General features: G+C 34.5%; 1 protein-coding gene across 1 annotated transcript; it reads left to right on the top strand.

Annotated features, from left to right (window-relative positions):
- The first annotated feature begins 827 nt into the window (after positions 1-827).
- Positions 828-13,677, top strand: LOC101265716 (protein BLISTER-like). The gene is made up of 13 exons (XM_010316465.4): positions 828-1,288; positions 4,959-5,706; positions 5,869-6,392; positions 7,654-7,773; positions 8,057-8,122; positions 9,109-9,219; positions 10,014-10,090; positions 10,573-10,640; positions 10,782-10,895; positions 10,998-11,176; positions 11,316-11,384; positions 11,771-11,926; positions 13,280-13,677. Exons 1-13 carry the CDS (start codon positions 1,232-1,234, stop codon positions 13,358-13,360), a joined length of 2,370 nt encoding a protein of 789 aa, XP_010314767.1. The 5' UTR covers positions 828-1,231; the 3' UTR covers positions 13,361-13,677.
- Positions 13,678-14,822: the final 1,145 nt, after the last annotated feature.

Here is a 14,822-nt window from a genome sequence, read left to right as displayed (position 1 = left end):
TCATCTTCTTAAAGAATTTGAACACGTGAAATTCACTTGTTTCATGTTAAAATTCTATTAATATCAAAATAACTATTAATAAAATGATATAAATAAACCAGAAATATAATGGAGTGTGAAATCATACAAAAAATAAAAAAAAATTTAATAGCATAAAGAATTTGAATTAGCTATAAATTTGTGATACACAAATATCAATGTCAAACACATATATTATACGTGACTTACTACATTTTTAAGATTTAGATTTTCAGTTTGGCAAGGTTAAAATAGGAGTAAAAGTTTTACGACCTTAATTCTATTTTAAAAGTAGATAAAATTATATCCAACTATATAAAGACGAATGTAAATCTTTTACTATCTATTGATTACCTTCTTTTCCGCTTTTTAAAGTTTAATTAGAAATCTAAATAAAGAATTGTACGACCAAATAAGCCGATAGAGTTAGAGGCAGATCTACGTGATTCCACGGATTCACTCAAATCTACGGTAAAAATTTACACTGTAAATATATGATATATTTTTAATATTTTCGTATGTATACTAATTTTAAATTACCTTAATCCAAAAAAAGAGATAGTCTCATAGTACTGGATTGTGCAACTTGAACTGCGAATTCAATCCCCAATTTATAGATTTAATTTCTAAATAGCGTAACAATTTTCTAAAATTATAGAAACATTTTTTTTTAAGAAAATGCTCCCTCAATTTTTAAAAATTTCTATTACAAGTACATTCAATATGACGAAGCTTATCATTCCAAATCAAAAATGAAACAATCGATGGTAAAAGACTATACATATAATTTTACCAGTTTTCAAACTTCTAAAATCAAACTTATTTTTTAAAAAAAATAATAAATAAAAAATCATAAAAATAAATTAGTAAAAAATAAAGAAATTTCTCAAAAAGAACCCAAAAAAAAAAAACAAAAAAAAAAAAAAACAGAGAGCCGTTCGGTTCTCCCTCTAATTTCTCCCTTTCCAAATCCATTTTTTAGATTCCTTTTAATCCAAATTTAGGTTCTTTTTCCTCTGTAATCTCACAAAATTTCCATTTTTTTTGCTATGAATTACCCAAAATCAATAATTAAGTTTTTTAATGCATCAAAACTGATCTACAGATTCACTTACATTGCTAATTGATCTGTATTTTAGTTGAAAATCTGATAATTATTAGGGTTTCGGATGATGATTTAAGGGAATTTTGAATTTTTTTTGTGTGGATTCGAATGGCATCGGCTCAGGTTTTGCGAAAGCAAGAGCTTTTGCAAGCTGGGAAAAAAAAGGTATGATCTTTTTTCAGAAAGATTTACGATGATTGTTGTATTGAATTTAATTCGTTTAGTTAGTTGGATTAGTAGATTCTAGGTAAAATTGTGTATTCCCGGACTCTGCATATAGCGGGAGCTTAGTGCATTGGTTTGCCCTTTTGTTTTTAGTTGGATTACTAGATTCTAGGTAAAATTGTGTATTTCCAGAATCTGCCTATATGGGGAGCTTAGTGCATTGGTTTGCCCTTTTGTTTTTAGTTGGATTAGTAGATTCTAGGTAAAATTGTGTATTTCCTGACTCTTCGAATAGCGGGAGCTTAGTGCATTGGTTTGCCCTTTTGTTTTTAGTTGGATTACTAGATTCTAGGTAAAATTGCGTATTTCCAGAATCTGCCTATATGGGGAGCTTAGTGCATTGGTTTGCCCTTTTGTTTTTAGTTGGATTAGTAGATTCTAGATAAAATTGTGTATTTCCGGACTCTTCCTATACCGGGAGCTCAGTGCATCGGTTTGTGCTTTTGTTTTTAGTTGGATTTCTAGATTCTATGTAAAATTACATATTCCCAGACTATGCATATAGCGGGAGCTTAGTGCATTGGTTTGTCCTTTTTGTTTTTAGTTGGATTTCTAGATTCTAGGTAAAAAAATTTCATATTTCGGGACTCTGCGAATAGCGGGAGCTTAGTACATTGGTTTGTCCTTTTGTTTTTAGTTGGATTTCTAGATTCTAGGTAAAATTGTGCATTTACGAATCCCGTGTATAGAAGGAGCTTAGTGCATTGGTTTGTCCTTTTGTTTTTATTTGGATTTCTAGATTCTAGGTAAACTGTGTATTTCCGAATCCCATGTATAGAAGGATCTGACAATTCATCGGTTTGTCCTTTTGTTTTTAGTTGGATTACTAGATTCTAGGTAGATTTGCACATTTCCGAATCCCGCATATAGAAAGTGCATCAGTTTGTCCTTTTTTTGTAATTGGATTACTAGATTGGGGGAAAATAATGAATCTTTTTTGATTTAGGATGTTCTAACACGTTATTTGAGCAATGTTTTATGTTTTTCTATCATTTAATGCTTGTTCTAGATCGAGTACTGCAGTGAAACGGGTGGAAATAGTGGAATGGTTGTTGAGGAAATTGGTTTACTTAGTGTTTATTCTGATTTCTTAATAATATTAGTGAGCTGAAGATTTGTGGTATGCAGGAATTGAAAGTTGAGCATTCCTGGACCCGAACATTGTAGTTTCTTAGTGCACTGGTTTGGCCTTTTATTTTTAGTTGGATTACTAGATTGGCGGAAAAGAATGCATCTTTTCTATTTAGGATGTTCTAACTATCATTTAATGTTTGTTCTGGAACGAGTACTACTGCGAAACAGGTGGAAATAGTCGAATGCTTGTTGAGGATATTGGCTTACTAAATGTTTATCCTGAATAATATTTGTGAGCTGAAGATTTGTAGCATGAGGGAATTGCTAGATATATACTCCTCCATTTCAATTTATTTCGTCTCATTTTAACTTGGTAGGCAGTTTTAAAAAGTAAAAAGACTTTTGAATCTTGTATACTAAAATTAAAGATACATAAAGTATGGTTAGTGTACCAAATTTCCTTTAATCTCGTGGTCTTAAATATGCTATCTGGACTGTTGGAATTAAAAAGTTGGCAAAAAAGGAAACATACATTTTTTTTTGAAACTGACTAAAAAGGAAAGTAAGGCAAACAAATTGGTATGGAGGGAGGCTTTATTTTGTGCTTACTTAGATTAACAAAAATAGTATCTATTGATATGTCCCAATGATGGGAAAATTTTGAGATGGGCTGCTCCGATCTGACTTTAATATAGCTTTTCTCGTGGGTAATTTCTATAATCAAGGGCTGAATGATCCTACTGCAGGCCACTACACTACATTTTAAGCAACATTTTAGTCAGTGTTGTCGAACATTCATTTAAGGTCCACGCCCTGAAGCTCAGAAAATCTCAGGCAGGCGCTTCACCTCGCTGAAGTTGCGCTGTGAAGGCAAGAAAATGAGGCTTGCACACCACTGCCATGAATTCTAGCTTGAATGGAGCTGTATTAAACAACAAATTTAATCGGCATATAAGTGTATTACATAGTTGTCAAGGAAAAGATTATGAATGAAGTTTGTTACCTTTTACTTGAATTACATATTTATGTATAAATATGTTTTTCCCCTCCCATTGCACCTTATTTTTACCAAGCCCACACTTCAATTTCACATTGCACTTAAAGATGCAATAGAACTAACACGCTTTTTAGAGCCTTTTACCTTTGGTGCAAGTTTCAACTACATATTTAATCACACAGCGAAATCAGTTGATGTTGCTTGAGAACACATTTTGTAGCACATTTTTCTTTTATACTAGTTTGAATAATACTAGCTTTCAGCAGTCATAAAAAGTAATACTTAGGTGAGATGCGAGGAGAAGTTATCATTGCGTAGACCATTTTCTATGTCAATTGAAGAGCCTCTAATATCAGAAAATGTAAAGGTAACTAGTATGCTTTCCTCTTGGTTTGAGTTCAGCCGAATATGCAACATATGATTGTTGTATAAAGCTTTTCGTGGAACGGATTTCAATTAAGATCAATTGGATCTCATCAATACTTAACTTATTTGTAAATTGTGATCACATGCACATTATCCTTTATATAGGGTGAACATTAGCAGGACTTTTTTTCCCTTATGCCTATTATTTGGAGAAAGAATATGCCTATCATTATGCCTTGATTAGCAACAGAAACAATATGTGATACTTGTTGGTTAATTAATGAGTATCCGGTTGGAGTATTAGCTCATTTATAGCATGTGTTCCATTATAGTACTAGCTAGTTATTGGCGTGTATACTTGTACACCACTGTCTCTAAACAACAATCATTATTAAATTCCTGTACATTCTTTCGTCAGGATCAGGACACATCTCCTAAAAAATCTATACACAACCAATACATTTACTCACAAGATACTTATACAGTTATACCTATTTCATATGAGTCACACCAAAAAGATGAATGAAACAAGATATGCATCACGAACTTTGTAGTTTGTATCGGCATTACATATAGGGCTTTAGCCTTCTATTGAGTAAGTGCCTGAGTTGGAGATAATAAGACTTGAACAGTTGATGTTTTCCATGGTTGCAAGAAAAGAATATCTCGTTCTATGCTCTGGTGATTGGTGATCTCTAGCTTGCCAGACACGCGAACTCCAGTCATTCTCCAAATCATATTCCATGATTCCAAAGAAGCCTATTCATCTATGTTATAAAAGAAGAAGTCTATCCATCTATTAGCTTCTCTCGTAGATCCACTGCGGTAAAAAAACCACATGCATTTTCATTGATCAATCAAGATAGTTGCCACTACTCCTGAAGGCTAATTCTTGGATCATACAATTCTTGTTTTTTGTTTCATGCTTTATGCCTTCTCTTTTTTCATAATGGTAGATAAATTGCTAATCATCATGAGTTGGATGATAGCCATTACCTAGTTCTCCTTTAATGGTCAAAACCTTTTTGGCTCTGTTGTCCTCCTTGTTGTCCTATCAATGTTGTTAATCTGCAATTGTGTTGCCTGAATTCTGAATATAGAATCTTTTCCTTTTATTAGTTTTGCTGTAATTTTTCTTTCATCTCATAATTCTTTATCTTGTATCATTTGCAGCTAGAAGAGTTCCGCAAAAAGAAAGCAGAGAAGGCAAAAAAGTCAACTTCCAATAATCAACCTCATGGTTCGGGTGGAGGCTTTGATAACCAACCTTCAGACAGTGAACACACAAGAATCACTGACTCTCGTGGAGCTGGTACATCTGATGCCCTTGATGGAGCTGTTTCAGAGTTATCTCGAGTAGACGTTACACATGATTTCAAGAATCCTGATCTTGCACAGAAGAGTGGTTTCGCTTCTTCCTATGAAGCTAATGCTAGTCCTACTCATAGTTTACACAACAATGATAATGATGCTAGCGCTACTTCTACTATTAGTGGAAACAATCATGGTTTTACTTCTTCCATCTCCACGCCATCTCATTTTAGAGATAAAGTGCTTAAGGGTGATGAGAAACCTAAATCATCTGAACAATTCAGTGATAGTTATAATCCCCCTGAGAAGACGGAGAATGATGGAGCCTTGGGAAGTATTGGATTTGGATTTAATACTAGTCATTCTACACCTAATTTTCTGTCATCATTCCCCAGTTACAGTAAATTTTCCGGTTTGTTTAGTCATGATGGTGTAGCTAAAAGTGAAATAGAGGGAAAAAAAACAAAAGATCTTTCTGTAATGAACTCTAGTACTTCTCATGCTTTTCCTGCTAATGTTTCACCTGAAAACTCCCGTGGTCCTCATCTGCAAGAAAAACCAGGTTTTATGGATCGTTGGGCTAGTGGGTTTACCTCCTCATCATATGAAGGTAACTTTATGGTAATTTGGAGTTCCGTTTTTTCTTTTTTTAATCCTTTATTGTGCTTCCTTTTTACCTTAGAGAGCCTCATTGCGTACCTGCGATTCATCTATCCAGTTAATTAATTGGGGTTGCATAATCTGACATCTATTTCCCTTTTTTTTTTGATAGATCATATGCGCCCCACAACCAGCAGTACAAAGTTTTCTTTGGAAGATGGGCAAAGAGATGGTACTGTTGAAGCTAATAGTTCTATAATTTCTGATATTGGGTATGGCCAGTTCAACAACTCTGGTTTTTACATGAATAATAATTCGTCTTCTTGGGCATCTGATTCTAAACATGAGGACATCAGTTCTGAAGCAAGAAGTTCTTCTAGTAATTCAAAATTGTCTACAGCCACTGTTGGGAGGAAATCTCGTCCGTCTTTCCTTGATTCCATCAACATTTCAAAAGTTCCTGTGGTATCCCCTTCTCCAACTGAATCAGTTTCTGCAGACAGATTTGATCCAAAGGGTCATCCCACGGACACTTTGGAATCGTCCAACTCCAGGAACATGATGACTTCTTCAACCTTTTCTGCAAGTGGGTCTGATCAGTTGAATCATCATGCTGAGAAAGACACGGGGAACATGGACAACCGTTATCAGTCTTTTGCACAAAAACAGAATGAAGATTTTGCTGCTTTAGAACAGGTTTCTCCACATTTACTTCCCTTGCTTTAGAAAGTGATAAGTTTAGGTCAGGATGTCTTCAAAGTCAAAATTTAGTTTGAAAGTACTGCTAATTGATGGTTAATATATGAAAAGCACTCTGCTGCTTCAGGATAGAAATCAGTCTTTATTAGAATGGAAAACCTTTTCGTCTTGTTTGGCTTAGTCATTTTAAATTGTCTCGATCAATTGTCCCTTTATGAAGCAAGTTTTTCTCTGTTCGACTAGGATGTTATGAATCCTTCTTTACTTTCTTTCATGCTCTTTCCCCCCTTCTTTTCTCTTCTTTCCTCTAGAACTTTGAAGTTTAGGGGAAGTTGTGATTTTTTGTCAGCAAAGGCATTATAATTTAAAAACTGCCAGAACATACCCAGTGTAGTCCCGCAAAGTGGGTTATGGGGAGGGTAGAGTGTATGCAGGCCTTACACCAATCACAGAGGTAGAGAGGTTGTTTCTATAGACCCTTGACTCAAGGGAAAACAGTCCAGGAAAAGAACAAACGGGATTGAAAGCATAACAAAGCATTCTGAACACTAACTGCAACAAAATAACATCATTTGAAAAGATTATTCTTAGTAGTCAGTACATTGGACCAATAATAGCCATCTCGTTACCAGTTATTTGAAGCACCTTGGAGAGAACTGCAGAAGTTGATAATTGAAGACACGATTTCGAGTTTTTCACATTGAAATGTGTAGACTAGAATTAACTTTTAAATATAGTGGATTGTGGCTCAGTGAAGTTGAATGCAATCGAGAAAATGTTAGTAAGCTAGAATAATGCCGCTAATCTTGAGGTGTGCATTAGTCAGGTTTGTTTACTTTCTATATTATTGTACATGAACCTGGAAAGGTCTGTGATTGTATAGAGATTAAGCTTAATTAAGTAAAATAATTTAACACATGAAATATCTTAATAAACAGACTCTGATGTGAAGTGAACACCTGCCAATTACATTTCTTGTTCTTTCATCTTAAAAAAGATCTTTTTGTTATAGTTAGAAAACACTTTCCATCTGATAGTTATTTCGCTTGTTCAATGTGTCAGTACAAGAGCACTCTTCAATTGCCTGGTCAGAGAAACTGGCAAGATTAAAAATTGTCTCTTGCATTTACAATGAGGGAAATGGACGAGGATGATAGAGGTCATGCATGATTGCATGACTCTCAGGGATGTAGCATTTCACAGCAGGTCTTAAATTGTCAAATACTTGCATGATGTATACTTTTACATTTTTTGACAGCATATTGAAGATTTAACACAAGAGAAGTTTTCTTCACAACGTGCTCTTGAGGCTTCACGAGTTCTAGCAGAGTCTCTAGCTGCTGAAAATTCAGCCCTGACAGAGAGTTATAATCAACAGGTACACTTTTCTGTTTATATATAAAATATATATTCCCACACTCAAAGAACACACATTTAAACTTGTAGGAAGTTGAATAAATTATTTATTATGAAGCATATTACAAGCTTCAAATATGTAGTGTACACTAGCCACATCTGCTCCTTAAGGGTTTGATCATGTAACACCAGCTAACATTTGTTGTACTAAGTATAATATGCATGTCTAACATTCTCGGAATTTTTTGTTATCTATTTGAAGAAATGAGTCTTGCTCCAATCAGTTGCTTAATTTTCTTTTCCAGGGCAGTTTTGTTACCCAATTAAAGACCGACATAGAAGAACTGCAGGAGGAAATTAAAGCACAACTGGTTTGTAACAAAACTCACTCGGTTACTCCCAATTATTGCTATATTCCCTGATCTGTATTCCTTTTTGAATGTACACCTTAAGTTACATTGCACAACATAGCTAAAATTGTCAATTAGTACAAGGTAGTGGGTGTTAATGACTTCCACTGGTTTTATCTGGATACATTTTCAAGTTGATCGACAAAGAAATGAAATGACCTATTTTCTTTACTATCCTTGATATGCCATTTTAAAAGTTGTAGCACAACATGGATGCCACGGAAAGTTACGTGCAGTTTTCTTCTTTTGTTTCTAAACAGCAGAAATTTTGGCCAGGCATTTCATACATAACTCAATTATAAAAATAAAGAATGGAAAATGCAAACAATCATATTTATTTCTGCTGTTTAGAAACAGAAGAAATGCATAGTCACAACTCACAAATAATTATTTGATTGACTTGGACAAGAAAGAGGGGTGGCCAGTCTATATGTTGAAGCATCCAATGATCTTTCTTGTCTAAGTACGTCTCATTGGTGGTTTATATTTTTATTTAATAAAAATAAATTCACAACATTAAAACCTTAGTTCTTGGTCACCCCCTTTCTTCAGTTTTGAGGAGGCTTCATGAAGTTCCTTTGTTTTGTCTGTAATTTGGTCAGCAAGGTGCAACAAATTTTCTATGTGGTGTTCAATGGTTTTCCAGATACAAATTTCATAAAATAGATACCATTTGAACCGTATCTGCTATATTAAGATGTTGAAGAACGTGTTCATTCATCTTAACTCTATATTCAACGATACACCTGTGACCCTTATGTTGGAGAACACTTTTGGAATCGGTATTGTGGAATGAACTGGTTTCTCATGTTGAGATTAGTTCAGATGTCTGGCAAGCTATCTTTGTACTAACATGTCCTGTTGAGTTCAGTTCATCATAATGGACTTGATTCTTACCATAACCATTGAGGTATGTGATTTTCTGTCATTGCATCTAATGTAAGCAGGTCGAACTTGAAGCTGTGAAAATGGAATATGCAAGTGTACAATTTGAATGTAATGCTGCAGATGAACGTGCTAAGCTATTGGCTTCTGAAGTGATTGGTTTGGAAGAGAAGGTAACGGATAGTGGCATTGCCTTGTGTTGCCAAATCCTTCACAAAGCCCTTATTGAGAATTTAAAATGAATTTTAACATCATTTACATCTGCAAAGTTGTCCTATTTGATTAAAAGAGATAGTTAAGGTAGACATATTCTGTTTTCTTATACTTTGGAAGAGGAACATACCCTTGTTCAAAAGATAAATTGTATTACACTAGAACTATCATATTGAAAATCTAATGTTGATAATGTTTAGTTTTTATTGATATTTCATATTTGTTGAACTTGAAGCAAACTTAGTATTGTGTATATTCTGTTATATTGATTAGCTGACACATCTAATGCGGAGTATCTTGCTATATTCACTTCTGAAGTGTAAAGTGATACTCTATTAGAACCCATATGGTAGCCTTCACTATGTCCTCACTCAGGTATCTTTTCAATGTCTGTCACATATAATACTTTTTGTATCAATGTTTGCCGCTTGTAATACTGAGGTGGTATGTGGAGTCTGATGTTTTGTCCTTGTTCTAATGGTTTAGAAATAAAATTTAATATCACTTGGATCACGATGCTGTAAGGTATATATCCAATATTTGTTATGATTTTAATTTTTCCTTTGGATCAGTGCATCGTCGATTATACTTCCTGTTGATATTAGATCGGAACGGTCTACTCACCTTTTTGAAACCGTGCCTTTTCTAGATTTCTTTTCTTCGAAATTGATTATTAAGTGCAGCCATTTGTTTTTCAGATAGATGATAATTTCCTCCACTTTGAGATAATAACTTTGTCTAACTTATCTTGTAGGCACTTCGTCTGAGATCTAATGAGCTTAAACTGGAGAGGGAATTAGAGAAATCACAAGCTGAAATATCTTCTTTCAAGTATGCTCAAAACTTGCCTGTGAACACTTTTAACTCTGATCTGGTCATAGTCATCTTTCGCTTTTATTGTTCATTCCCTCCCATCTCTCCTTTATCCACTGGGATAAAAGCTAAGGGAAACTAGATAGCATAATCATTTTAATGAAGTCAATAGTTTATTACAATGAGAAGGATATATCACTTATCAGATATTCATGTCTACCTTTATGTAACACCATTCACTTCCATATAATATTGAAGTGCTGCCAAAAACTTTATGTGCCTCTCCTGGTGCTTGCAATGGAGGAAACTTTAGTAGTTTTTGTAACGCATATTGGTTACTTCCATCTACTTGTGAAAATGTATATTAGCAAGAACAGTTAGCGAAGATTGCTATAAATTTTAGAAGTCAGAATTGAGTCGCTTTGCCTTACTCATTAACTCTTGTAAATTGCAATAAATGTGGGTGTTGATGTCATTCGACTCTCTCTTAATCGCTGCAGAAAGAAAATGGCTAGCCTTGGAAAGGAACGCCAGGATCTGCTGTCAACAATTGATGCTCTAAAAGAAGGTAAGATGCTGATAGTTAAAGAACCTTTTTTTTATTCGAGTTATTTTGCTTGTAATTGGTTTAGAGTGATATAGAGTTGCTATTTCTTTCCACCAGTTTCTTGTACACATAACGACATCTTTGTTTTCTTTCTCTCAACAGAAAAGAAGCTCTTGCAGGAGAAACTACGAAAAACTTCTGATAGTGGCAAGTCACTTGATGTTAGCAGGAGTATGCCTAGTAAAAAGGATGTATCAACTTCAACAGAGGATCTCCGTATGTGGTTTCAGATTTCACAGATTACATCTTCAGGATGCCTCTTTATGTATTTTTTAACATTATTGTAGATTTCAATTATGTGGTGTTGTATTGATTCAGGTGAAGAAAAAATCGTAAATACTACCTTGGATGGCCCTAACTTGGGAGCTCGCAGTTCTGAGGGCCCCACCTTTTCATATCTATCTGAGAATGACCAGCTCAGTCTTGAAAGTTTATCGACGACTGTTCCTCCAGATCAGATAAGGATGATTCAAAGCATCAATACATTGATTTCTGAGGTAGCTTCTTGCATAAAATCCTTGAGGCTGATCATTTTTGCACCCTCGACTACCTGTCTTCTTAGCTGTTTATATATTTCAAGGCATTTTTACCATTTAAAAGAATTGAATAATTTTCTTCCAACTTGGATGCTTATAGTTAACCTTGGAGAAAGAAGAGTTGATGAAAGCCTTGTCACTGGAATCATCTCAGTGCTCTGAATTGCAGGTAATTTGAGGGAAGCTGTCCTTGTCACTTGTTAGTATTATCATCCAAAAATATTTCTCCTCAGGATCTAATATGTGAGTCAAATTAACGTTATCATTCTCAAAAAAAATATGAGTCAAATTATTTTCACCTTTAGGATTCTTTTTCATCCTTTTCCTTTCTGTTGCTTCTAATATAAACCACCAATGTTCTATTGCAAATGTAAATTTTTTTGATCAAGTCTCCCTTTTGTAAGTATGCTTGCACATGTTCTTTCAATATCTATTAATTTTCATGTAGTGCTTTGTGTTGGGAAGTGCAACTAAAAGTTCACTGCTTGGATACTAATAATATTCTCTCTCTACACTTGTTTGATGGATTTTTGTTTTGTTCCTTGATGAGCATAGGAGTTAAACAAGGACTTAACCCGAAAGCTTGAAGCTCAAACACAAAGATCGGAGCTTTTGACTGCTCAAAGCATGGCAACTGGTAATAACCAAACAAGGCTACCAGATGCTTTATCTGTGCAGGACAGCACCACATATGCTGATGAAGGTGATGAGGTAAAATGACCTACCTTGAAACTTTTCATTCAATAAAGGTGCTGTGTGAACCTTTCTTGTACTGTAATATGACTTGTAAATATAACTGCTTCCATATGCTTATAAACCTCCATCCTCTTAAAGTTATCTTCTGTGCCCCTTTTATCTGTTAAAGTTTTAAAATTTTTACTTATATTTCACTTTGTATTTCGAATTAAAGTTAAAATTGGCATGGAATGCCAATACCATTGCGGCTTGTGCCCTCAGATTCGTTATTCAACTTATAAGTTACGCTTCAAGAGTAAGCTTTTTTAGTTCTTTTATAGACTAAGAGAGAGCTAAGTTTGAAATTCTTTCTTTTCCTCTAAGCTACTGCTGGAGCTTAATGGATCTATCAGTGATGTAGAAACACCATAAAATAAATACCAGTTTTCGAACACCCACAAATGGTAGAGGTTCTTGTTAGAATGTATCCCCAGACGGCCAGAGCTTTCTTCACCACATAATCAACCGTTTCCCTTCTGCTTGACTTGTGAGAGACCTGGTCCCTTCTTTTGTCCTTGTCTCCTCCAGGCTTGTCATATTCCTTGTGCATCTCTGATTAAGTGACATGGTTTACCACACTTGTGGCACAAGTCATTTAAGTTTGTAGCCCTGTTGAGATTTCCTTTCTTTATGAGACCTCCATGTTTTCTCACGATTTTTTGAAATCTTCAAGGGAGATAGGCCATGTTCTCATCTATTTTAGGATTTGACTTTGTGGCACCTTGAGAGCAAGTGATTTATTCATTTTTGCATCTTTCTTCCGATCAACCTCATTACTTGGATCCAACCTTTTGTCTTTACCTTTGAGAATGAGACCGTCCTTTCTTATGTGCATCTCATGAACTTAAAGATGTTGTAATAGAGCATCCAACATCAGTATGTACTTTAGGATCCCTTATATCATCGACAACATCAACTTCATCAGTACAAGATTCTGAGAGGATCTCCTGTATCTTAGTGACCTGTTTGCACGCAGTGCTAGGTTCTTTAGGAACATGATCTCGTTTGTAATGGTGGAGAATCTAGTGCACATTTCATGAATAGATTCACCTTCTTTCATGGTGAAACTTTTAAACTGAGTCTACCAAAAGGACGTTTGCTTTTTTTTTTTGAGAGCCAGTCAAACACTCTTTTCTCCAACAAACTCTAACCTTCTACAATTTTGTGTCATTTAGAGATATTGGACTAACAGTATTACACAGCTTGTCAGATGGTTTTGAGGTGTTCGTCTTCTTGGCGTCAAATGTTCTCACTCTTTTGCTTCCTCATCTCCTTCTAATTTAAACTTGATAGTCGATGCCTTGACTATACTTTCTTCTTTTGTATCAGGTGGTGGAACGGGTCTTGGGATGGATAATAAAGCTATTCCCTGGAGGACCATCAAAGCGGAGAACCAGCAATCTTATTTAGTTCAACGAGTTTTGTACATCATATAAGCTCTTTTTGCTCCTCCGCGCCTTGTATTTTTGGTAGCCAGATGGAGATGGTTTTCGTGTTCTATTAAGTGATTCATAGTCCTAATTCATTTCCCAGAAGAAGCAAATTGCTTCAAAGAGGTATTTAGAAGAAATGATTGATTACTTCACAGATTTGACAACAAGATGAAGTTTGGTTTAGTATTATAATTATTTAGAAGATGTAGTTTTACTTGTGAATTAATAGTGGGAGAAAAGAGGAAAAGGATCAAATGTATCATTTACCTATCGAAAATATTGTCTTTTTAATTACTCTTGTTGTAGTCTTAGTACTAATGTATTTGTTAATTTTGTTTTTAGGCCTAATACCTACTCGTCACCTTTTTGCTTATCGAGAGTCAAATTGAATGGATTTCAATAAATATTTTAAGTTGTAATCCTGTCATATTAAGATTATGAAGATTGCAACTAATATGGTATTTTTAGTGTAGTTTTTGACATTTGAATTTAAAATTTTAATAGAACCTAGGAAGGGATAACATGTATACAAATCTTATGCCACAATAGGGTAGATAACTTGGTTTTGATAGATCCTTAGGCTTAGCTCAATAATAAAGTTATGATATTACTATACGATGAACTTGAACTCAATTTTTTGGTTCCTAGATTCGTAGTTTTTCAAAATACTAGATTTTAATGGCGACTTCTATAAGAATTAGTGGCGGTTTTATTTGCCACTAATACTATCTTTTAACGGCAATTGTTATTTGATTTAGTGGCGGATTAAATTGCTGGTAAATAAAATACCTTTTACTGGTGACAACAAATGCCGCTTAAACTATAATTTTTTGTCACAAAAAAACCTTTTAAGCGGTGACTACAATTGCTGCTAAAACTATAACTTTTTGTCACAAAAAACGCCTTTTAGTGGCGACTATAACTGCCGCTAAATCTATAAATTTTTTGTCACTAAAAATACCTTTTAGCGGCAACTATAATTGCTGCTAAAACTATAAAATTTTGTCAAAAACACCTTTTAGCGGCGACTATAATTGCCGGTAAAACTAAAAAAAATTGTCACTAAAAACACCTTTTAGCAGGTGAAGCAGGAGCGACTATAATTGCCGCTAAATCTATTATTTTTTGTCACTAAAAATACCTTTTAGCGGCGACTAAAATTGCCACTAAAACTAAAAATTTTTGTCACTAAAAACACCTTTTAGCGGCGACTATAATTGCCACTAAAACTAAAAAAATTTGTCACTAAAAATACCTTTTAGCGGCGACTATAATTGCTGCGCTAAAACTAAAAAGTTTTGTCACTAAAAACACCTTTTAGCGGCGACTATAATTGCCGCTAAAACTATAACTTTTTGTCACTAAAACGCCTTTTAGCGGCGACTATAATTGCCACTAAATATATAATTTTTTGTCACTAAAAATATCTTTTAGCGGCG

This window comes from Solanum lycopersicum, chromosome 12 (assembly GCF_036512215.1).
Source record: "Solanum lycopersicum chromosome 12, SLM_r2.1".
In the NCBI taxonomy this organism is placed as follows: Eukaryota; Viridiplantae; Streptophyta; class Magnoliopsida; order Solanales; family Solanaceae; genus Solanum; species Solanum lycopersicum.
Note: the sequence above shows the minus strand (reverse complement) of the source record. Positions and strands in the feature narration are given on the sequence as shown.